The sequence below is a fragment of the Xyrauchen texanus genome, chromosome 47 (genome assembly GCF_025860055.1).
Source record: "Xyrauchen texanus isolate HMW12.3.18 chromosome 47, RBS_HiC_50CHRs, whole genome shotgun sequence".
NCBI classification, from domain to species: domain Eukaryota; kingdom Metazoa; phylum Chordata; class Actinopteri; order Cypriniformes; family Catostomidae; genus Xyrauchen; species Xyrauchen texanus.
Window position 1 is genome coordinate 3,927,192 of NC_068322.1, and position 25,789 is coordinate 3,952,980.

Sequence of the window (25,789 nt, forward strand, 5' to 3'; positions counted from 1 at the left end):
TTCAGCAGAAGACAGAAAGTCATACACATCTGGGATGTCATGAGGGTGAGTAAATGATGAGAGAATTTTCCTTTTGGGGTGAAGTATTCCTTTAAAAAGAGGATGTGATGTATTTTGAAGTTGGTGTGTAGTGTTAAAACTCTACCTCCAGGGGGAACCTTTTGCTGTTGAGACTGTGTTCAGAGCCGCCTGAAGTGACGTTACATCGGCCCCAATGGAACGTGATCCTGCCCACTTTAAACCTGGATCTGAGCCCTCCACCACTTATGTAATACTGACCATTCAGAATGATTTCCACTGAGAAACATGATGCAAACACACACACAGTGACTGCTCAGCATACAGTATGTTCCTATTCAAGCAAAGTGTAATTGTGTTCTTCATCCAGCAAGCCCAGTTGCTCATATTTTACATTTCAGCTTTCATCTCCACTCACCTCGATAAAAGATTAATTTTAGGCTTTACCTTTTGTGCGAGTAATCTGCCATTCGCAGTGTTAAATCAGAACAAAAGTAACAGTGAAAGAGCTTTCTTTGTACTCCTGTAAGTGCACAGGTATCTGAAGAGGACCAGTCTCCACTTACAGGTATGGAAAATCAGTCTGACAGTCCAGACAGAGTGATTCATCTCGGGTCATAATTACATTCATCTGAGGTCAAGCTCTAAGGGAGTTAATATATCACCATAATTTAACTTCATCCTGGCAAAAGGAGTGCGCTGTTTAAGACTGTTAGATAGTCTATTATCCCCATTTCACAATACTTTCTATTGCCTTGTGGACTTTGGTCTTGTAAACACCACAACCTCAAAGCAGTGAATGTGTGCAGACCTGTTTTCCCGCCATTCATGATGGTTGTGGAATCTGTGGTTGGCTGGTCCCAGTTCTCCAGCTGTAGGTTCTGGTACTGTATTCGGACCTGAGTAAAGTCCTCATTGATGTCAATGGGTGACTGTTTGGCATTGCCACAGACTGGATATTTCTTTGTCCAGTGCTTCTGGTTCAGGCCCCCTGTAAAGAGCAAAAGATAAGATACAAACCAATAGATACACAGCTGAGCAAGAAAAAAAACTGAAATATTTTTTTCTGCATTAATTGATATTCCTTGAAAAGACCATTAAAACTAGAGCTAAAATCCTAGTAAAAATAAACCAAAATATTGGAGTGGCTGATTTATCTGTACAGGCCGATAACTGTTCCCAGTTTCCAAATCTGCCAGTTTCAAAGATTTGGGTTATTTGTTTTGGTCTTTTAAAATGAGCATTGTGTCAAATATGTCCAAATATTTGCAAAAATCTATATATTTCTCCTTTGTTGTCATTAAATTGTATATCATAAATATATGTAAGGAATAATGAACAGTTAGCCAAACAGTTTGCATAGGACAATGGTCAATTATACAGTTTAGCGGTCCTTATTAAAAAATATTTTACTGCAGAATGGCACACGATTGACCAGTCAGAATCAAAAAGCCATGTAATATACAGTATACTGGTATAATTTATACAGTAGATTTCTTTTCTAGCAGTAGTTAGCACATGTTCTCAGACACATTGAGCCATGGTGCTCATGCGGACAAAGTGAATTTCCAGTTCTCTCTATATACTCGCACAAATAAAATTTGAAGCATATGGCAGCATATTGGCGCATGGTATGAGCCAGTGCTGATGAGAGCAGAATAATACCACTTGCAGTGGTGCTGTATACATATACAGAATGTTATGATATGTCACACTGACTGCACCAGATGATAAACTCACGGAGCAGATGGCAATGGCTCACACACACCACTGAACAGGCACATCAAAAACTCAACCAATAAACCACACACACATAAACAAACGCTGCTGATTAAAACTGTCCCTAAGGAGGCCTCTTTAACCATATGATGAAACATTAGATCTGAATTAGCAGCTCTTATGAACCCTGTCACGAAAATAAGCGTGTATATTTTCATGATGATTACATTTTCACCTCCCATGCTGTCTGTAATTCTTCACGCTCTTAAAGGAATAGTTCACGCTAAAATTAAAATTCTATCATCATTCACTCACCCTCATGTTGCTCCAAACCCATATGCTTTTATTTTATCCATGGAACACAAAAGGTTAATTTCAACTATCCCTTTAAGCTATGCCATAATTAATATGTCACTAAAAGGCTATAAAGGATTACATCTACCAAGAGGACACCTGAACTGTATCCTCGTGTGCTTTAAATTGAAAGGTGAGACAAAAATCTTCCATTAGCCTGATTGACGGCATACATAGACAACGGGAAAACGGTGTCTGCTAGCAGTGACAGCAAGGTGAACTATGAGTCTGTCAGGAAACAACAGTACCACATCTGCCCTTGCAAACACACACATACGCACATGCCAGCATGGACACGCTGTAATCAAAGACAACCACTGCTGCTATGGTAACCAGTAGTCAGAGAGATTTCAGTGGATATGGCGTAAATATGATGCCTGAAGTAATGTAAAGGATTCTCAGACCTCTGTGCTGCTGTGACATTTTACATTTTTGTGTTTTTCTAACTGCATGTCAGATCAAACCATGTGAATGAAAGCAGCAGTAACAGGTTGGATGTAATTTGGCCTTAGAATTTAAAGCAATCTGGCGATTTATGATGCATGAGAATGAACAGAACAAATCACAGACTGGAACTGACATCCCTCCCCCTCCATAATGACACCCTGATCTATACTGACATTCATTCCGATTACCACAGATGATTATCCAGAGTAGACATCTCAGTCTTCACTTGAGGAGAATGCACAGTTTTTGTGTACATCTGTGCACTCACTATGAATACAAAAAGGCGCAGCTGGTCCATGAATTGGGTTGGGAATAGAGAACAGGTTATTCAGAATTAGTTTGATTTTTTTTAAAAGATACCAGAACCAAATTATTTTCTGTATCTGTTAATGGTTATTAAACATCTGCAATCTTTCGCAATGTGGACAAAACTCTTTACTTAAATATTTTCCTGCGCAGCTACTGAATCAGCGTCAAGGCAAAATAAATGTTTTATTTGAGTTTGTTTTCATTCTAATGGAGCGTTCACATACAACGCAAAGCTGTGTCGACGTAAAGTCGGCGCAATTACATACAAAGTCGATGCAAAGATGCGAATAGACATGAATAGATGCAAATTCGCACCGGGTGGTGCAAATGAAGCGAATGATGTGACATCGCTTCATTCACGTGACGCGTTGTCACGAAAGCTTATCAGCATTGAGATTGTCCAGATGTCACTGACGTACTGACGTAGTAGTAGAAGATATCTGGAAAAATGTATAAAAAAGTATTTGTAGTGGTATGTGGGCACCCGGAATTGTATGACACAACGTCATACATGTACAGAGACCGGACGAAAAAAAGACATCGCTTGGAGGAAAGTGAGCGCGGAAGTTGGACTACCTGGTAAGTTCTGAAAATATGCGCATCTGCTTGATTCCAGCTATTGGATGTACTTTACTCTGGACCAAGTAGTAGAAGCCCCTCCTCCGGTCCTTTTCCGGAAGAGAACGGGGAATACTCGCTGGCTCGTGTTACTCGGATGAATGCGAGTTTAAACAAAAACTTATTATCCAGCATTCAAACTCGCGCGAGCAATGCGAAACGAAAATGTTCTTCGTGTTGTATGTGAATGCATCATAAATGTATTTTTATTGCATTTCTATTGCTTCTCGGTGGCTACATGAAGAAACAACCATAAAGCACGATCAGTGTGGTCTGATTTCCAAATGAATTACCCCTACGAGCTTGTTCTTTTCAATGAATCAGTCAAGAAGACTCACACATAGGTTTGACTTAAAGGAGTACTCCAAGTTCGGTACAAGTTAATCTCATTTGACAACATTTGTGGCATAATGTTGATTTCCACAAAAATTTATTTTGACTTGTCCCTCCTTTTCTTTAAAAAAAGCAAAAATAGAGGTTACAGTGAAGCACTAACAATGGAAGTGAATGGGACCAATTTTTGGGGTGTTTAAAGGCAGAAATGTGAAGCTTATAATTTTGTAAAAGCACTTACTGTGGATTGAGTCTAACTTGTATTGAACCCAGAATATTCCTTTAAGGCCCCTACACAATTCCTAGGAAATCAAAGAACGAATAGGTGTGACATCATTTAGAACAAAATCTCACCCAAATTAAGTGTTTTTTGAGTTGGTTTTGTTGGTTTGAATCAGCTTGCCAAGGTGAATTTTAAGGAAAGCTTCTTACCAACTGCTAAACACCTCAATGTCATTGGTCCACCTGGAGCTCCACCTAAATTATGGCCGACAACGATTTCCCATTCAGTCAGTTAAGATCAATCAACATGAAAACACCGACATCAAAGTCCCTATCAAGGCAAGTCAGTTCACTTGGTGGCCATCTTTGGAACACTCCCAGGCAGGCTCTGCAGCTATTTTCTATGTAAACAAGTGGCATAAAATTACAGCTCCAATCTACTTAAATGGGGAAAGACCGAAATCTCCACAACATTGGTCAAGATTACGATGAAAGAGCTCAGATCATGCAAGAAGAAAAAAAAACTGTATTTTTCAGGCTGGTTCAGCTAATGCATATGCACATTCTTGAGTTGACTGACAAGCGATGTCTATATCTAAAGGGCGATTGGCTCTTTGACCTTAAAGGCGGGACATACTTTTCTACAACCGTTGGCTGTTCCAATTTCTCCCATTCATTTTAATAGCAGTGGTCCTTCTCTGCTAAACTGTCTCTGTCAGTGTAGTTGTATTAGCAAGCTGGTGCAAACTGACCTACTTAGACACATTTTCCAAGAACATATCATGCAATATTTTTTGCTTAATTAGTATACAAAAGGAGTCAAATCTATATATATATACACTGTATATACACTCTCAAGTGCCCATTCACACATCGGCACAACTTCATAACTTTTTTGTCTGTATTCTACCCATTAACACTCTTTTATACACCCATCTTTGCAGTAGAATCAGTGTCATCATAAATTACAATAACAGTGTCTTCAGTGCATATTATGGCTGCGTCTAGCATGTTAGCACATTAGCGCTATGAATTCAAAAGGTAAACATTACAAATTACACATTATTTACTGCATACTGTATATTTTACTTTGCATCATCATCAAGTAGGTTAATACAGATTCTTTTGCCGATCTCATGTGAAATCTAAACATAGAATGAAGTCATTGATAACACATTTTCACATCAGTTGATGTTTTACATGTAATCTTGAGCATCCTCATAGTTGCTTTTCCCCCAGCAGCGTGGCAGGTGTCTGAATGTTCACAAACAGTATGTTGATGCTCAGCTGTTTTGAACTTCTTTTTGGCTCTGAGCGAAGAATGAAAAAGCACTTTGCTGTGGGTGTGCCGGGGGCTTATCACCAAACTCAAACTCATAATTCATTTTAATTTGAGTTTAGTTGTAATATACATATGTAACCAAGAATCGTACAGGTTTTATTTCTTTTTTTGGTTAGTGCATAGTTTGGAGGTTGTGCACTCTCAGAAGTACTAAAAGATTTGTTAATAAAATCGTTAAAGATCAGAACCAAAATAGGCAAATTCATTTTTATTGATTACTTATAAACCTTTAAAGACAGACCTACCATAAGCTTGTAAATCAAAGGTATATGCTTCTGCTAAAGCCATCAGTCCACGTTATTTCAACTTTGTTTTATAGAAATCGTGTTTAATAGCAGAAATCCTGGTGTAGAACTACTACCCATGATTCTGAAGAGAAACAATCCACCAATCAGTTTAAAAAGCGTGGCAAACAAGTGCTGCATGAGACAATGTGAATGATGCAATCGAGTTAGTCTACCTACACTCTCAAAATACTTCTATATTTGTATATCTATGAATATTTTGCAAAAATATTAAAATATATTGTTCTATACTTAAAATCTATAACTTTATATTTTTCCACCACTTTTGTTTGATTACATCATTGGCAATGCTTCATGAGAATGTAATTCATTACTTCATGAAAGACGTTAAGTCTTATACCTTTGTCTTTTCATCCAATTTTCAAATACTTTTTGGCTTCAAGTCAAACTTTGTAATGTTATGATTCGCTTTGAAGGAGATTGGTTTGTTTCATGGCTAAGAACTCGTTAAAGAAGGATTATCTGTCCCTATAGAAAAATACTTGTGGATGGGCACTGTTGTGCTCTATTGTTAAATTCCTCATGAATCCCATCCCTACTCTTGGGGACCCTACAAAGGTCAGTTCTGACCAATGAGAAAGTCTGCAACGACCGAGGCTTGTGTGTACTGTAAACAGAGCAGTGGAGGTGTTTTGCTGAGGAGGTGATGTGGGCATCTCTAGCTCGGCTCTATCCGCGGGTTATCTGAGAATGTAAATTACAGAAGAGCTGCAGTCCCCACAGCAGATAGAGACCAGAGAGGAAGAGATGCCAGAGGCTGGATCACAGCCCACACCTGAGGTCTGGAAAAAAAAAAAAAGTGTAGACAGGGGACTGCTCATGTAAGGAGATGCAAGATGATCGAAGCGGCACTAATCATAACAAAGAGGTGACCCGTCATTACTAAGCACTGTGTGGATCTTCAATTCTTGGGCAGTTTTCTTTGAAACTTTAGACGTATTTTTCTATCTGCCATTTCTCAGAGCATGGTGCAGAAGTCAACATCGTGCTGTAGTGCTCATGTGGGTGATGCAGGTTCAAGTCTGAGCCGAAACGCCTCTCTACCCATTCATTTCCAGTCACTCTTCTTTAAGCCAGTCTAATAAAGATACAAAAGACTTTTCCCACACATCAGGGGACATTTTAAGCATTGTCAGTGTTTGATTGTCAGTTGAAGTTCCAGAGGTCTGTGAACAAATTAGCATTGAAGCTTGACAGCCTTTGTTTAAGGAGAGAGAGGTTTTCTGTGAAACAATTTGAGTTAAAACAGAGGAACATGTATCATTCTCTTTCACCGCAGGTCTGTGCTGGGCCTCACAATGAAGTGTGTTCTTTCACATGTTAATTTGTATAATTCCTAACTCATTGAGCACACACATCATCAGTAGCCTCCTTTCCTTCACAACAGAGTAGTTGTGTAAAAAGTACTCAAGATTAAATATTTAAATTAAAGAAAAAATTCAGAATGTTTTGCATTCCCGAAAAGCCTTCTTAAGAATGTTCTTCATGAATTGCCCTTAGGATAAATTATAAGAAGTTGATAAGATTGTTCCTAAGAACTTTGTTTCTTAAAAAAGTTTTTTGTGAATCGGGCCCCTGGTTCTGATACTGATTCAACGACACGATAAGGATTCTATTAACGATTAATTTAGTACTTTTGAGGAAACTTAACCCCCAATAATAGGTTCAAAAAAACAAAATCCGGTATTCTCCAAAGATCTTCAAAAAATATATGAAGGTGCTCTTGAATGAGGAAATAATAATCCAAAAGGAAAATCAAGGCACACTTCCAGATAAAAAATATAGCCTTTATTGTCAGTGTCTATAACAATAGTTAAAAACTGTAGAAAAAAAAGAGGGCTGCAAACCTACGCCAATATGCGTAGGTTTGCAGCCCCCCCCCAAATAATAGGTCTTGAGTATATACACTAAACAAATACAGTCAAATATTTTACCAAAATAGTAATTATTTCTTGTTTAAAACAGGATTACAACAAAACTTAGTTCCATATCTGTAAACCAAGAACTGCTCTGGGGTGCATTTTCCTTAAAACGGTGTAACTCGCTGCTTAACCGCCATAATACGATGCACAATTTGAAAAATTAACTAGCCAGTCATGACTGTTTACTAAAACCAGTAAGACTGTTTACTAGTAACTATGCCGCACATCCTTCATTTGAACCAAGTTGGTTCCAACAATGTAGAGCTGTCGTTAATGAGGTTATGCAGATGTAATAGCAGTAGTAACAGCTTCTGCAGACATCAAATGGATATCAAATTATAATAGCTCATTTACACATACACCAGAAAACTGCTGAATGCGAGAAAGTTGCTAAAGACAAAAAAGCAGAATGCCCATTTGTAATGTTACAGATACATTGCCCTGTAATAGTGGGGTTTCCCTCTACATCATACTTTGGGGTTTCCATGACATACTTGAGCACATATGCACATGCACACTCTTCAAAAACCTATAAGAACACCACTTAACATGGACACATAGTCCACTTTTCATTCACAGTTATGTTTTGGGACCCAGTTGTAATTTGTAAACAAATAATAATGATAACAATAATAAATGATTATTATAATTATTATTATTGACTTAGAATTTTATAATACAAGAGTAATATACAGTATTTCAGTCATGCACCTTTAACTTCAAAACCCTCTGGCTTTTATTTTGATGGTCAGAGCACTCTAGACCAGAACACTCATGCAAGTGTCTGTATTTGGGCTAGACAGCAGTTGAATTTGCTTCTTATTCAAAATCTGGTGAAACGCTCCTCTAGTGGTGTTCTAAATACATGTTATAAGCAAAGCAAACTATTGAGCTTCTACATCTGAGATGTTGTTTGTGTGGAGCATTGAAATATTGCTATGCTCTGAGAGCTTGAGTACAACACCAGCCTGCGCATGCTATGTGTGCGTGTCAACAAAGCTGTGTCATTCACTTATGTGCCGTGAATGCATACCAGATATTTACTTATTAAACACAGCCTTTTGTGATTCACAAAGTTATCGCATGTCTTCAAGTGGTTTTGAGTAAAATGCACGAGTCATACAGACTACTTAAATGGCGCTTTTATGTCATTTTTGAAGCTAGACAGTAACGAACATGACTAACACAAAGTTTCGGATTTATCTGAAAATGTCAGTATCAGAGCCGATACCGATCCAGGTATCAGATCGGTGCATTCCTAGTTAAAGCACTTTCTCTTAGCAGTCTTTAATCCCTTAAACGGCATTAGGAAGGTTGCAATAGATTTTACATTGCATTTCAGAACGCTGCTTTCTTCAAAACCCCAGAACCAAATGAATGTAAACATGGTCAAAGTCTTGACAGAGTAAAGGATATGATATGAAAGATATAGAAGCCTCAGCAAAGTCAAATGATGTCCATACAGCAAACTATCAAGGAACTACGCTTCTATCCACAGGTGGAGAGCTGTAGTTCCAACCACACAACTGTTCAATGCTGTTTGCATATGTTCGTTGGAACTATGGTTTCGGGAAACACCAAATCACTGAACTATGTTGGATACTTGCGACCATAGTTGGCTAATGATGCTTTTGGGAAATGCACCCCAGACTGATTTAATAAGAGAGTCATTAGACAGATTCAAATGGACAGCTATGAATTTGTGGCTGATCCTTCTGCTTTGACAATGACATGAGTATTTTAGCACAGTGTCCTATCAGTATCAATGGAAATTATTATTATTATTATTATTTTTTTTTTAAATGAACCACTTCTAAAGAAGAACTGGTTTACAATTCCCAACACTAGACCTTTATTCCCAAAGTCTAGGAAAACTGAATTAATGGAAGGCATGCTCATATTCTATTAGACAACACATTTTCATAGCTTTAGTCTGCCTGATTTAAAAGCCACAAGTCAAGGCACTGAAACAATCATGAATACCACTCACTCTTTTAAAAGACTTTAGTAAAGTTAAAGTTTCTAAGACTTTCAGCTAATCTCTCTACACAGGCCGGCCAGAGGCAATGTGTGCTGGTCCCTCTCATTCAGAAGGTCGAGTCACTGGTGTCTTTTCTAATGGAGAGCAGACATTATTCACTTCCATCAAGTGCTACCTTATCCCATCATTCATTCAAAGGAGAAAAGGGGTTTAAGACTGTTGGGTTGAAGCCAGTGGCATGCCACGCTGAAGGCTGGTAAAAAGCACACAATAAGGTGTTTTGTTCATGTTGTACCCACCTGTGTAAGACCAGTCGACGTCCTCAGTGAATTTGTGCTGACCTCTTAGGTACGGCGTGACCAGATCTGGAATGGGAAAGATGAGGAGAGTTGGAGTCAATGCATCGGTAATTTACAGGGGCACAAATGCATTAGGCATAACAACTGTATCCTGTACACTACCAGACTTACAAGTCTGATATTACAAGTTGGTGGCCAACAATTCTTCCGTCAAGTAATTGCTACTTGCTACTTCATTATCCAAACTGCATTTAAATTCCCGATGAACGTTGCAGGACTGAAACGTTGTAATAATTGATTTGTAAGCTATAGTTCTATTATAGGATATTTTCTACTTTCTTGATAATTGCTGTTATTATACAAAAATATTTGACAACAGAATGCTGCGATTGACCAATCAGAATCAAGTATCCCAGACAACTGTTTAATAAATAATAATAATAATGTGTGTCACATCATCATAATTATCTGTATCTGAATAAAGCCTACATGGCCATAAAATGATGTCATCATACTCATCAAGGGGTCTTTCATCCTCTCTCATCACTCTCTCCAGTGACTGTGGTGTAAATATCCCTCTAAATGAAGGTGTGATGAGAGAAAGGTCATTACCATCACATGTCAGAGGGTGACCATCCGTTTTCCATGAGTGCTCACATTAATGACACATTACTGTCTGTGGTTGTGTAACGTGTTTTGTGTGTATGCTAACATATGTGAGCTCACACACGCACACGCACACACACACACACACACCTGCCCAGACAGATCAAAAGACATGTGTCACTCTTGTAAAAGGAAAGTCGAGATAAAAGGACACATGACTGCATACAGACACACAGTCATGTCTCTGGCACCATGTTTGTAGCATTAAAGGGATAGTTCACCCAAAAATGAAACTGCATGCCAAATTGTAACCAGCTACGCTGAATGCAAAGTCCAAGTGTCAGTGTGCAGATCAAATGTAAGATGTCCTTTCTAGGGATTTAAGACACTAAGACTGCGAAAAGCTATAAACTATGTAAAAATCAGTTAAAGAGCATTTTAGCATTCTGACAGTCTAACCCCTTGACCTGAAAGCATGAACACATCCTGCATGTAATACAGCCACCCCTGCCAAAGCTATCACTGACTCACAGAGCCGTTACTCACTGAATGGTGACTGAGAACAACCACAATAGACCCTTTGATGGCTTTTGTCACAGAACAGACCATTATAAGAAAGAAAATGAGTCTATACATGTTATTCTCTAAAAGTTTCCACAAACACAAACACTTGATCAAGTTTAAGGGTCATCGAAATATGTGCTTACAGGACAGGAAAGAGCCAATCCTGTGACATTCATAATGTTGTAGGTTGATAGCACTGTGCAATGTCCAATAACAGCCTTAGCTTAAAGATATCATTGTACCACACTGCTTAATTTATAGTCAATAACAGCATATTTATTCTGTTGTCTTTTACTACTGAGATTGATAAAGGTACAAAATTTCAAATATATTGAAATACTAATAAAGACTGTAAGAGAAACCTTTGTTAGAACCATTTGGGCCAAAAAAATATGATGTTACTCCTACTCAGGTGGTAGAGCGGGTTGTCCACTAATCACGGGTTGGCGGTTCGATTCCCAGCCCACATGACGAAGTGTCCTTGGGCAAGACACTGAACCCCAATTTGCTCCCAATGGCAGGCTAGTGCCTTGCATGGTAGCTCTGCCACTATTGTTATATGAGTGTGTGTGTGAATGGGTGAACGAGACGCAGTGTAAAGCACTTTGAAAACTGCTAAGGTTAAAAAGGCGCAAACAATGACCATGGACAATGCATTATTTTTAAAGGGGGAAGTATAATAGGTAACAGGGTTAAACGAAAAGCTCAAAATGCAAGAATGTTTGTTTTAGGAAATAAAACTATGTAGTTCTATATTTAATTTCAGCAAAAGTAAAACATAGATAGAATAATTTTTTTTTTATTCTATCAATAGGGCTGTCATGATTATGAAATGTGGCTGATCATTAACTGCCAGACATGTAATTGCAATTCATGATTTAATTGTCTGTTTTAGACAATAGACCCCTGTTTTAGGCTTGCCACAATTATGACAATTAATTTTCAAACTTTTTAGATATATGTGTGCTTAAAATACTTTGTGTATTACAAGTATGACAATTAAAAAAAGCTTAAGCGGTTTATTAAAAATGAATTGGAATCATATCATAAAATATGGATATATTATTACCTTAAAGGCTTAAAATACATTCAAAAAATATTGCTCAGGGGTAGAATGACATGAAAATCTATATTTTAAATAATATAATATTTACAAATACATACAATATGTCAATTTTAGTTATGGTCAAATTTACCCAACATACCTGAATATTATATTGCATTAAAATGTTTTCTTAAAAATTATTTTGCATTACACACTAAACAGAGGAACATATCAAATAATGTGACTAAGTTCAGTACTTTGTTGATATCAGTATTAAGGGATGGGGGATTCCTGAGAATTACCCATGAGTGTTCCCTAGGACAAAGGAAAGTAGGGCTTAAACATGCATAGTTCATTCCCACAATATATATTTTAAAGCTGTATATTTAAAAACATGGTAAGTCTCTCATTTGTTTAGGACATTGCTTTTGTAAAAATAGGCTTTGTGCTTGACAGATTTGTGGATTAAACCGCAGTTGGCAGGGCGATTTCCCTCCGAGTGGAAAAAGCTCAGCTCCTCACCCAAAATCCTGCGCGTTTTCACAGCAACACATTATCATACTCTGAGGAAGAGCAGCGGCAAGCTTCTGAGCTTTTCTGGCTCGGGTCCATTTCACAGGCAGTCAAGGAAAAGCCTGCAGCAAATTAGATTAAAATTGCTCACAGTGTGATGTTAATGAGTCTATCGCCAATAAAACAAAGCCTTGACTGTATGCCTCTTTATAAAATCCCACATCCTGTTTTCCCACCACTCAATATGGATTTTTCTTCCATTTCCAAGATAAATAAAGCTATAAGATATTCAGATATTTAGATACATCAAAGCAAGGAGCAGAACAAAATAGTTTTAAATCAACATTAAAATAATGTGGCCTGGGTAGCTCAGTGGTAAAGACACTGGCTACCACCCCTGGAGTCACGAGTTCGAATCCCAGGGCGTACTGAATGACTCCAGCCAGGTCTCCTAAGCAATCAAATTTTCCCGATTGCTAGGGAGGGTAGAATTACAAGGGGTAACCTCCTCGTGATCGCTATAATGTGGTTCGCTCTCGGTGGGGAGCACGGTGAGCTGTGCGTAGATGCCGTGGTGGATGGCGTGGGCCACATCCGCTATGTCTCCGTGGTAACGCACTCAATGAACCACGTGATAAGATGCGCGAGTTGACGGTCCCAGATGCGGAGGCAACTTAGATTTGTCCTCCGCCACCCAGATTGAGGCGAGTCACTATGCCACAACGAGGACTTAGAGCAAATTGGGAATTGGACTGGTCTCATTAGGAACAATTCAACACATGTCATTACAAAGGAAAAGCCTTGGTCATTTTAATCAAAATAAATTGATCTGCCTCTGAAATTATTTATTTTCTTTAAGTTGATGTCACGTACCTTACCACTACAACATGCACTTTTCATGATTGAATCCATTTCCAGTGGATAAATTGAAACACTATAACCTACTTTTAAGTCTACTAATACATACAAATTTTCGGAAGTAAAATTAGTTGCAAACGCCATTTCACGCTGACTTTTAGTGAAAAGTATCAAGTTTAAGATGCACATTTTCTTAAATATGAACTCTATATGTTGCACAAATGTTGGCGGACAAGTTGTTTACTACAGCCTGACTGCGGCAGGCTCGGACGATGGCTTTGACTGGGAAACATGCAGACGATAACCATGTGTCCAGCAAGAGGAACCGTACAACATAGGAAATGGATGGGGGAGGGCTCGTACCCATCCTCTGCACTCTGTAAACGTCTCTAGAGTAATTCAAATAAATAAGAGGATTAGAAAAGTCTTGAAGAGCTGGCCAGCAAACCACTGAGGAACAAAATACAAGGCCTTAAATCCAAGCCCCCCTCCTTGCCATGTCACTAAATAACTTCCGACACAGAAAGTTCCCTCCCTTCGTTTTGATGAAACGCAGGCTGTAAACTGGCCTGTGAACTGTTTGTGGGTAAGTGGCAGAGGTGTTTGTCAATGGTCTCATATGGTGGAGAACACCTGTTAGGCATTGAGAGGGCACTCAGAAGACCGAAGAGTCGTGCCCTTAAATTCACAAGCCGCAGTTAAAATTGACAGCTAATTGAATCGTAACATATGCTCCCAATTGCAGTGATAATATTTGGATCCCCCGAGTAAAAGAGCTAGAAATCATCCAGATGGGTCAAAATTGAAGACAGAAGACATTTGAAAGCTCTATTATAATGGGACCAAATTATATGTGCGATTATAGATGCTTTTTAACATGTTTTCAGTTGATAGGAGACTGAATCAACTGAATCAAATACAATTAGGCATTTTAGTTTCACTAATATGTAATTTCTTCTTGCCTAGATGACAGAAAAAGTGGCGCATCTTACCCTGGGTTGAGAAGCATCTTACAAATGAAGGTTCCTCATCAAAATTGGTACATGACGAGGAATTTACGGATAACGCAACCTCTGTGCGTGTATGACGTACAGACAGAGAGAGAATCCACATATGCATTGTAAATGGAGGATTCTATATCTTCATGCATGAGCATGTAACAGGCAGTCTTTGCCAGCTGTTGTTTCAGAGGTCAGAGGGAAAATGACATGTGGTACGCGTGAGAATGCGGTGACTGTAGCTGAAGGTAGTAATACCAGTGAACAGCTGGCAGTGTATACCTTCCCTGAGACCACAGCCTAGTTCTCATATACTGCCCTGGCTCCAAAAGTTCCAATAAACTCTGAAATTCACTTACCCAACTCAAAGTCTTAAGAATTTCTTATATCAATGCATAGGTCTCAGTGGAGGTTCTGAGATGGACTGAACTGATCAAGGTCATGTTGTTTGGGGATGTGGGGATTTCTCATCCTCATGCTACTTTTTCCCACATAACTGGCTCGTACTGTACATCTTTGGCCTATTCCCAGTTAAAAAATTAACTTGCTTCTACAACTAGAAACTGACATCAGTTCATAAAAGAAAGGGAGAAACAGAGTTCTTTAAAGTTAAAGAAAATATACAGACTAAAACTACAGCATAATAAAAAAATTAATTTTTAGAGAAAATGCAAGTGGTGCTTGGCCATGCAAAATACATCGGCACATTGCCAGGGTGTTGTTGGTGGTTTTCATGACATTGCAATGCTGTTGCAAAAGGTTTTTAGAGTTGTTTTTGGTGTGTTGCTCTGCACTTGCTAGGGTGTTGTGGGTGGTTGTCATGGTGTTGCTATGCCTTTGCTGAGGTGTTCTGGGTGGTTGTTGCTGTGTTCTTATGCGGTTGCTAGGGTGTTGTGAGTGGTTGTCATGATGTTGGTCTGTTGCTGCTGAGGTGTTCTGAGTGTTTTCAACTGTGTTGCTGTGAAGTTGCTATGTTGTTGCCAAAAGTTTTCTGAATGGTTGTTGCTGTGTTTATGTGCGGTTGCTGTTGTTGTGGGTTATTGTAATGGCTTTGCTTTTGCTGAGGTTTTCTGAGTATTTGTTGCCGTATGGTTGCTAGGGTGTTGTGGGTGGTCAACATGGCATTGCTACGCTTTTGCTGAGGTGTTTTAAGTGGCTGTTGCAGTGTGTCTATATGGTTGCTTTGCCGTTGATATCCTGTTGCTGAGGTGCTCGGAGTGATTGTTGCCATGTTGCTATGAGATTAATAAGATGTTGTGGGTGGTCATCATGGCATTGCTATGCTGTTGCTGAGGTGTTCAGAGTGGTTGTTTCCATGTTTTAATGTGGTTGCTAGGGTGTTGTTGGTGATTTTCATTACATTGCTATGCTGTTGCTAAAGGTGTTCTGAGTGGTTGTTGCCATGCTTTTATGCGGTTTCTAGGGTGTTGTAGGTGGTTTTTATGATGTTGCTATGCTGCCGCTAAAGGTGTTCTGAGTGGTTGTTGCTGTGTTGCTATGCGGTTGTTAGAGTGTTGTGGGTGGTTGTCATGATGTTGCTATGCTGTTGCTAAAGGTGTTCCGAATGGTTGTTGCCATGTTTTATGTGGTTGCTAGGGTGCTTTGGGTGACTGTCATAACATTCCTATGCTGTTGCTAAAGGTGTTCCGATTGGTTGTTGCGGTGTTATGCAGTTGCTGGGGTGCCGTAGTTGGTTGTCATTTTGTTTCAATTTAATTGCTCTCTCCTCTTCACCAACAGCTGGTGTGTGGCGAGCGTACTGGTGCACTATGGCTGCCGTTGCAACATCCAGGTGGATGCTGCACATTGGTGGTGGTTGAGGCGAACCCCCTGTTCACTATTAAAAGTGCACCGAGCGTAGTGTCAGAAAAACACTATATAAGTGTAACGTTAATTCATTCATTCGAAAGAGCCCAAATCCTTATGATATTCTAACCCAAATAATTTTCGGTCCGACCTAGTAAATACTCTATATTTGACAGCAAACATTTATTTTGCATTTTACAATCATAACAAGGACATGACAACAATAATTACCACTGTGCCTGACAATATATAATATATACAGCTGCTTGTGTTACTTCACAATGCTTTTATTTGGGCTGGTCACAGCATATCCGTGCAGGAGACGCTCTCCATTCACTCTTAGGACATGCCAAAAGAAACTCCTTGACAACAGACAGAACCTCCGGTGGCCTTGAGCCATTGTAACTTCCTTCTCAGCCTCCCTAATCGCCATGGACAACAACACAGATCCAACTCGCGCTCCGTTCAGAAAGGGAAACAAATTCTCCAATTCAAAACTTTTCTAGATCCTTCCTCGCTGCCTGTTTTGGATCAAGCCATTGCCAGAATGCTGCCTTTTATGAATATAGTAAACTGTGTGGAGTTTAGCAGAGTTCCAGTTCCACATCCTGAGGTCAAGAGGAAGAGCCATTTTATTTTTCCATCAGCTTATACAGCCTACAGTTTAAAGCCCTGTTTAACCAGTTCTACCATCTCATCTCTAAACATTTACTTTAAGGGTAAATTCTGAATCAAGAAATGGGCTTTTTAAACTATTCTAATATTTCAGAGTAAAAGAAAAAAAAGTTAGGAATCTTGAAGTTCAAGGAATGTTTCAAGTTCAACACTAGTTGAGCTCAATCGACAGAATTTGTGACATAACGTTGGTACCACAAAAAATAAACTCATCCCTTGTTTATAAAAAAAGAAGAAAAAAAGAATTGTGGTTTCAGTAAGGTGCTTACAATTGAAGTGAATGGGGCCAGTCCATAGCCATTAAAATACACATTGTTTTAAAAGTATAGCCACAAGATGTAAACTTTATAAGTGTTAACATGATTTTAGTGTCATAAAATCAGCGTTACAGTGTTTACCAGATAGTAGGGTTTACTGCCGTTACATCGTCAAGACAACAAAGTTGTAATGTTGGATTTAACTTTACACAGATGAAGTTAGTAAACGATTTTCACACTAACCTCTTGCGGCTTGCGTGCTTACCTCTTGCGGCTATACTTTTGGAGCAGTATGTATTTTAATGTTTATTAACTGGCCCCATTCACTTCCATTGTAACTTTAATCGAATCGCACACATGGAACGCAATACGACCACTGAAAAAAGTGCAGCGGATATTGAATGAAATGAAGACGGCTGGACATCTTGGTGCTTGCCCAGATTTGTTCTGTATGAGAGCTCCTGTTCAGAGGAGATTGTATTTCTGCAGTGGGGAACGCTTCAGAACAAAAATGAACAGCAAGCACATTGTTTTAATGCAGGTTGAAAGCGATACAGTAATGGTGATGTACTGTTTTGATATGACTGCATCAACAATTCAGGAATGTGTTCCATATACTTGTGGTACCTTGTCAACAGGTATACTGTTATACTCGTATCAATCATTTCAATCATTTCAATAGAGCAAAAGCACTGGTATGGTCAACATGAAAATGTGTTTGCAACCCATTTTGCTTCAGTAATGTGATGCATTTCCAAGTGAACTGGACAAAAAATTATATCATAGATTACGGTTACTGAAAACTGGAATGCAACCTCAGTTGAATTTTCTAACCACTACAACCGCAGAAAAGCTTCCTTTCAAAGCAGCAGACATCAGGTTCCTCATGAACCTTTTATGGTTGATTAAATCTTATAATATCGCCTGTCTAGTCCACTTAAAGAGTAGTTCACCCAAAATTGAAAATTCTCTCATCATTTACTCACCCTCGTGCCTTGCCAATACAGATGTGTGTGACTTTCTTTCTTCTGCAGAACACAAAGATTTTTAGAAAAATATCTCAGCTCTGTAGGTCCATAAAATGCAAGTGGATGGTGATCAGCACTTTAGAAGTCCAAAAAAGCACAAACAGTCAGAGTAAAAGTAATCCATATGACTCCAGTGGTTAAATAAGTGACTTCTGAAGTGATACAATCGCTTTGGTGAGAAACAGATCAATATTTAAGTCCTTTTCACTTCCGGTTGCTCTCCGATGCACGTTTATAAAGGACAGAGTTCACGCTGCCTCTCGTGTGACATAAACGTGTTGCATGTTCATGTGAGAACTGACCCAGGAGCAATACAATAGGAAGTCCAGCTCGGTTAGTTTACAACAGAACACTATGCACCGTGACGGGAGAAAGGTGCCTCTGGTTGTTCCTGTCAGGGCACTCAGCCATACAGTCTCCATATATTTAGGATTAGGGTGGGGGCATCTGCTGCCTGCCAGGAACAAAGATTAACTGGTTTTGTTTTAATTTAAACATGCCAACACACTTACGTCACACGAGAGGCTGCATGACCTCGGCCCTCTCATGAATACACATTGGAGAGCAACCGGAAGTGAACATTTAGTGAAAAAGGACTTAAATGTCGATCTGTTTCTCACTCAAGAGTGATAGTATCACTTTAGAAGACATTCATTTAACCACTGGATTACTTTTACTATGACTGTCTGTGCTTTTTAGAGCTTTAAAGTGCTGTTCACAATCCACATGCACTGTATGAACCTAAAGAGCTGAAATATTCTTCTAAAAAATCTTTGTTTGTGTTCTGCAGAAGAATGTTATACACTGGGATGGCATGTAAATGATGAGAGAATGTTCACTTTTTGATGAACTATCACTTTAATTAATGTTTATTCATTATGTAAGTCTTGGTTTGCAGGATGACATAACAGTACAAACAATATTGCCCGAGGCTACACTGGATGCAGTCAGACTCTCTAAGTGAACTGTAGCAGCTAATTGCTTTCATTCTGCACAGCAGAGCTGCAGACACCCACAGACACAAGCCTGCAGTGGAGACACTCATTATCTGGGCGGAAAAGGGACACTGATCTGTAAGGAGATGCACATTTTGCCCTTTGAGTTTCATAAGGGTTTATAGGTAGATTGACTGTGGTTTAATTGCAGTGAATGTAGTGCATATTCTACTGTAGAAGTCATGATTTAAAAAAAAACATTCCAACCAACACATTTTTAGAATAATTTGTATGAGATGGTGAAATTGTAAGGTATCATACGACTTAGCTTGTACAAAACAGTATGAATTTTAAGACCAACCAGTCAACAAATAAAATCTCAAATTGACATTATCCAGGCACAGGATAGTGTAGCTATCCAACACAAATATCAGTGAACAAATATGGTTATTCATTCCATTTTTATTTATGCAACATAAATGACTGATGTATGTCAATAATAAGTACGCGTCCTTCATCTCGTTCCAAACCCGATGTTTTCTTTCTTCCTTAATGTGTACACACGTTACACTGACTGAGTACTTTATTATGTACACCTGTACATCTACATATTCATGTGATTATCTAATCAGCCAATCATGTGGCAGCAGTGCAATACATACAATCATGCAGATACGGGTCAGGAGCTTCAGATGATATTCACATCAACCATCAGAATGGGGAAATCTTTTAATTTGACTGTGGCATGACCTGAGAGGGTGGGGGAGTGATCGAGAACCACGCGACGGTGCAGAGAACCAGTGAGTTTTTTTTTCCTCTCTTCCTCTCCTCTCTCTGCCGCTCCGTGTTAGCCTTTGTCCTTCGCCTATTTTGTTTGTTGTTGTTTTTACCCTCCTGCCTCCTCCCAGGTCGAGTAAGGCGGGGATGACCCGCCGGCAGACTGGGTGCAAGGCACCCCCCCACGCCCCCACCCCACAGAAAGGGGTAGTTAATGCTGTGGGCTCCCCGGCCTGAGGTAACGCCGGGAGGAGTGTAGAGCGGAGGAGGGCGGGACCGGGCTGGATCAACGCACACCCGGTCCCCAATCAGCCTGATGGGGGCACGCAAGGGATAAAGGCAGCCGGTGATGTCGGTTCCAGAGAGAGAGGATGACATGGAGCTGCTCTGTGTTTATGTTTGTGTGTTTTTCTTTCAGTTTATTATTAAAACCATTATTTATATTGCCAAGCCAGTTCTCGCCTCCTCCTTGCCCACTAACCGCATTACAGTTACGTTTAGAGTTTAAGGTGAGGGTTACACTTTAGGTTTAGGGTGAAACTTACAAAAATTTGTATGCACATTCGTTCAAAACCCGATGTTTCTTTTTCTTCCATGGTATACAACGTTTTCCTATTAAAATCATGGTTACAATGAACATTGTTCATTGGTTTGTTTATTTTTCTCTATGGGAGTAAAAGTCATACGTTTTTGTATGAGCCAACTCGCACCATTTTGCCTTCTTGTACGATTATTATAACTGGTTTTGAGACCTGGTTGCACACTCGAGGCAATTTCACTTTTTAAATGTCCCAAAAAAATAAAAAACCTGCAGAGTTATTTTATGCTAAAACGGGGTTGCTGAATTTTAAATCGGCCACAACACTCAATAATTAATGTGCATCTAACACGGATTTGCTTATCAATGGAAAGGGTTTTGTAGAGCATATTCTGTATTAAAACAGGAAAAATCATTTCACAAAAGGTACACTTGGTTGGTTTTAAATATGTCCTCTATAAAATCTCTTCAGCTTTCTTTGGTAAGGTTGAGGTTTCTGCTGCCAAATACCAATTAACCAAAGTCCATAAAAATTCAAACATGGATGCATAATGGAGAACACCAAATCTTCAATACCTCTTTATATATTAAGAAACATAATACGATGCTTGGTCAACAAACATCCCTAAAGGATATACTCAAGTCTGCCTCAGCCAAACGTTTATGAGCTCCAAGAAAAAATATGAACTGCAACAATAATGAACAGATAACCTGTGATAATGAAATGCATTCGGAGTGGTGGTGGTGTAGTGGTCTAAGCACATAACTGGTAATCTGGTAATCAGAAGGATGCTGGTTCGAGCCCCACAGCCACCACCATTGTGTCCTTGAGCAAGGCACTTAACTCCAGGTTGCTCCAGGGGGATTGTCCTGTAATAAGGGCTCAGTAAGTCACTTTGGATAAAAGCGTCTGCCAAATGCATAAATGTAAATGTAAATTCATTCGGATTGTGTGGGTGAAGCAATGAAAATCAATCTTTCACTGGCACTCTCATTTAAAATGAGAGACTAAACTGTGTTTTCCCAACCACAGCCCATGCTATGGTTATTCTGTTGAGGTACACGACAGGCTCACCCTGGTGTGAAGAGATCAATAAACTGTTTGGTTGGTTGAACTGATGCCCCCTTCATGGGACGTCACCCTGTGGGCTCTCTCTCTCTCTCTTCCTGCTGCTGGTATTAACGGGTGTATGGGCATCATAGAGACAAAAGCAGCACAAAACGGCTTCCCCTGCCATCACATCCAACAACAGGGTGTAACATGTCCCAGCAACCGCCTGTCACACACATGGACATAAACCTGATGGCACAACTGCTCATTTAACTCAAAAATGTTTGTCTGTTGTGTGCAAATGTAGACTGGGCATTGGGTATCGTTGCAGAGCAGAGATCAAATTTGAGGAAAGGAGCCTACTGAAGCACATGCGTGTGTTTGACGGTGAGCGCCGGGCATCAGAGGTGCAGATGGCTTACGATGTCAAACCATCAGATGGCCCAACACTGCTTTATATTTTCCCCACCATGTCAAATTACATTTAATTCAGCAGGATGAACAAAGACAGAAGGATTAAAAGACCATCATAGTGGTGATCAGATGCCAAATGCAAATAGCCAAAAAAGTCCTTGACTACAAGTAAACTAAATAGCAGGCACAACATTTCACCAAGGCAATAAAATAAAACACTTTGAGAATTATAAAAAAGTTGACTGCAAATGAAGCAATACATTTATTCTTAAAATGTGATTTGTTTCTGAACATTGGACACTGTAACATCATCAAAAACCTGATACTGGATTGTTATTTGTCCCATGTGACAGGAATGAAAGACAATAAGTTGTAATAGCCCATAACCTAAATCAGTTTTTCTCAAATGGCCAAAAATAGGTCGTAGGTATGTTCTGATCATAGTCATGGACAGCAGGGGAAAATGATGCTAAATGCAAAAAAGGAAATGCAACTGGCCACATAATCATGCATAGTTAGAATAACTTTTAAGAGGGAGGAGAAAACACTTCATAGATCTTTTGTTTTTGATGTCAAATGTCATGCATTCTCTCAAACCCTACAGCACTTTGTCACAATTTCATCAGCCACTTGATAAAAGAGAGCCAAATTAGGAAGATGCCAACATAGACAGGTTATCTGACATACCTTCATCTTTGAAAACCATCATATGCATACATTTAAAGGTTTCATTTTAAGAACATTTTTGTTTACTGATGTACGTTAAACAATTTTGGTACAATGTTGCATCTCCCTTTAATGCCCAATAAAAAAAATCTGGGTCCCAAAGCAAAATCTGTTGAGAACCACTGACCTAAATAACCAGATAAACATTTACAATATGATAATTCAACTCGATTTTATAATGCCGAAATAGACAGCATAAACCTCTGATTTATTCACTCAACAATTTTAATAACTTCAAAAACCTGAGATTGCAATTTATTTTATCATAAAAGGACTGAGAAAATTAAAAACTACCTATAAAATACAAAATATTTGGACCAGAATGACCCATCCCAACTAAATGCAGCAATACACTTAATATTTATTAATAAACCTCTATTTTATTCACAAACATTCTACTATTTTTAAAACATGATATTGCAAAGCTCTTTGTCTAATATGACTGAGATGAGGCATAAGAATCTAAACTTTTAGCAAACAAATAAAACATCTGCAATATAATAATAATAATAATTATTATTATTTTTAAATGATGCATGCACAACCTGCAGAAAAAAAGCTCTTCACGCAACTTCACGGACCACACACTCGTGCCCAACATCTATTAAAACCTATCAATCACTGATGTCTTTCGCACTCATTATTGTATTTACTTCTTACCTATTTGACAGATGAGCCACAGCTGCGCGATGAGCAGATGCGATCTGCCTCTGATCACACGCATCTTCAGTTTGCACGCGCTCAAGTTCAACGCTGAGTGAACGAGCATATATTGATAACGCAATTGCACTGCTATTGCACTGATGTTATCGTGGGTCCATGACAGTGTTTCACGCAACCTCTTCTTCTTTCCCACGCCAGAGCTTCATTCACTATGATCACAGAGTGCGCGCGAGGACAGACGATGCGTTCACGCGCCGCCCACTGTCCTCACGCTCGCGCACAGTCAATTAATATAGTCCTTGTAACGGGATGCGCGTAATCGTTAAGCGGCGCTTAACAATAACGCACGGTGTTTAGCTTGTCATAGTGGAATTCAACACTTTATAAAGGGCACAATTTCATTAACCATAATATGATCACGCCGGCTTTAGCGACATGCAATTAGCATGTTTGCTGATTAATGTGTAGACAGTGTTATGTGTGCATGCATTTCGATCATGCAGTATATTTGATTGGAAAGGAACTGCATGTTCTAAGATGCCTGTTCCTCCATGACACACCTGTTGTTTTTATAAGTGCCCTTGACCAATATATAAAAATAAGATTGCCAATGAATTCAGATGCGATACACTTTAGGAACATGCCTATTTATTCTAGAAAATATCACCTGCAATGTATCTAGTGTTCTCAATCATTTACTGTGATATTCCATCTTCAAGCATGGATCAGCTCGTCTGTTCTAGGCTATATAGTATCACAAAAAAAAAAAAAAAAAAATATATATATATATATATATATATTACACCTCTGAAATGGATTCTACTCAGCACATCTGGTAACATCTATATGTGCCTGAACCAAACCTAACAGAAACACTGTTTCTACATTCTGTTGTTATCCTTTCTCCTAAATTTACATATTTATGCTGGGCAACTACTTCACTTGCTGGACAGCTTTTATAAGGGCAAGCTTGAAACAGCTCCTTCAGCATTCAGCTAAAAACCCATATCTGAGTACATATCTGCACTGTACACTCACAGTTTAGACTAACACAGACCTGTTGAATATGAAGTAGAAATAAACTTCCCATAGTCACAAACTTACAAATATGTTGCCTTTCTTGTAGTCTTAAACAATAAATCCTGTAGCCTTGAGGCAAGAACAGTAAGGCTGATGCACTAATTTGAATTATTTTGAATAATGTTTAGTTCCGAGGGAGCTAAGACTAATGTCAACAATGCAGCGTTCTTTTCAACCAGTATACAGAACACATCCCTTTTCTACAATGATCCACCATTCAGGGCTATTAAGAAAAACAGTGACCTTGCCATCGGGATCCAGGTCTCATCTTTTCACAAAAAGCAGCAGCATTGTTAATTGGGTGCGTTCAGATGACAATAATACACTGGGAGGGAGACAAAAGCCACTGAAAGGGAGACTCTGTGAAAGATTTGAAGACACAGAGAGAGCCGAGGGTCACACCAAGGCAACACGGCACTGGGGATTGTGTTGGTCGTAAAAGTGAAGAGGAAGAGGGCGTGCTGAGATTTCAGCCAGTACATTCAGAATGTACGGATTAGTTCCATGGACTCTAAATAACCAGACGACTTTGGAATCGAGAGCATCTCTTGTGTCTGTAAGATGCATATAGAATTCATGATGTGCTTTAGTGAAAGAGCGGGATAATTTTACACTGAAGAGCATCAAGCTAAAGGTGCTATAAATGGCGTAAGAGCAATCTCACAGGGTCTTCCCTTATGAGGGTTAAATTCCTCTCGATAAGCATCTGCAATATGGGAGAGAAGACAATTCATTCGTAGCACCAAAAAAAACAACAACAAAAAAAACAATAGCTAGCAATGGCATCATGTGACTTCAGGTTTTTCCCACCTTGGTTTGGTTTGGTTTTTATAATGCAAAAGGTGGAATAGGGTGCTACCACTGAATAGGCTGAATCAAGCAGATGATTGGTCCACAGCTGGGTGTGTAGATGAATATCAACAACACTATTGATAGCCAGCTGTGCTGCCTGAGTTCAATATTCCAGGCATCCTGCCGCACATTATAAATCAATGCATGTAACAGCGAATCATTACAGATGGTGTTAGAATGCCAGTCCCCGTGGCTTATTTATCTGCTGGGCGTTCAATATCTGCATATTGTGATAACACCTATCTCTATGTTGCATATGAAAATGGAAAAACCTCAACAGTGCAGGAAGAAATATGACCATGTTTTTGCAATAGACTTGTCTACAAGTATAAAGCACTGAAAATTAGACAAAAAGCACAATATGTGGAATCTATAGTAGCCACGGGTTTGTCCCGTGATGGTTTATTCTATAGGAACGGGTAGATGAGAATCCCTGGGGGTCTTATAAAAGCCATTCACGAATCTAACTCCATCCTTTTCTCACAGCGGACTGTGTCATTGAAGTAAGTCTCTGAAATGTGACATCAGGCCTCC

General features: G+C 39.1%; 1 protein-coding gene across 2 annotated transcripts in view; it reads right to left on the reverse strand.

The window, feature by feature from the left end:
• Nucleotides 1-23,528, reverse strand: part of LOC127639227 (receptor-type tyrosine-protein phosphatase zeta-like) — a 45,831-nt gene extending 22,303 nt beyond the window's left edge. For both annotated transcript variants that reach the window (XM_052121140.1, XM_052121139.1), the window contains exons 1-4: nucleotides 23,321-23,528; nucleotides 9,870-9,935; nucleotides 830-1,009; nucleotides 146-297 (exon numbers count right to left, since the gene is read on the reverse strand). In XM_052121140.1, the coding sequence (XP_051977100.1) occupies nucleotides 146-297; nucleotides 830-1,009; nucleotides 9,870-9,935; nucleotides 23,321-23,429 (507 nt within the window). In that variant the 5' untranslated portion in view covers nucleotides 23,430-23,528. The remainder of the gene's footprint in view (nucleotides 1-145; nucleotides 298-829; nucleotides 1,010-9,869; nucleotides 9,936-23,320) is intronic.
• Nucleotides 23,529-25,789: the final 2,261 nt, after the last annotated feature.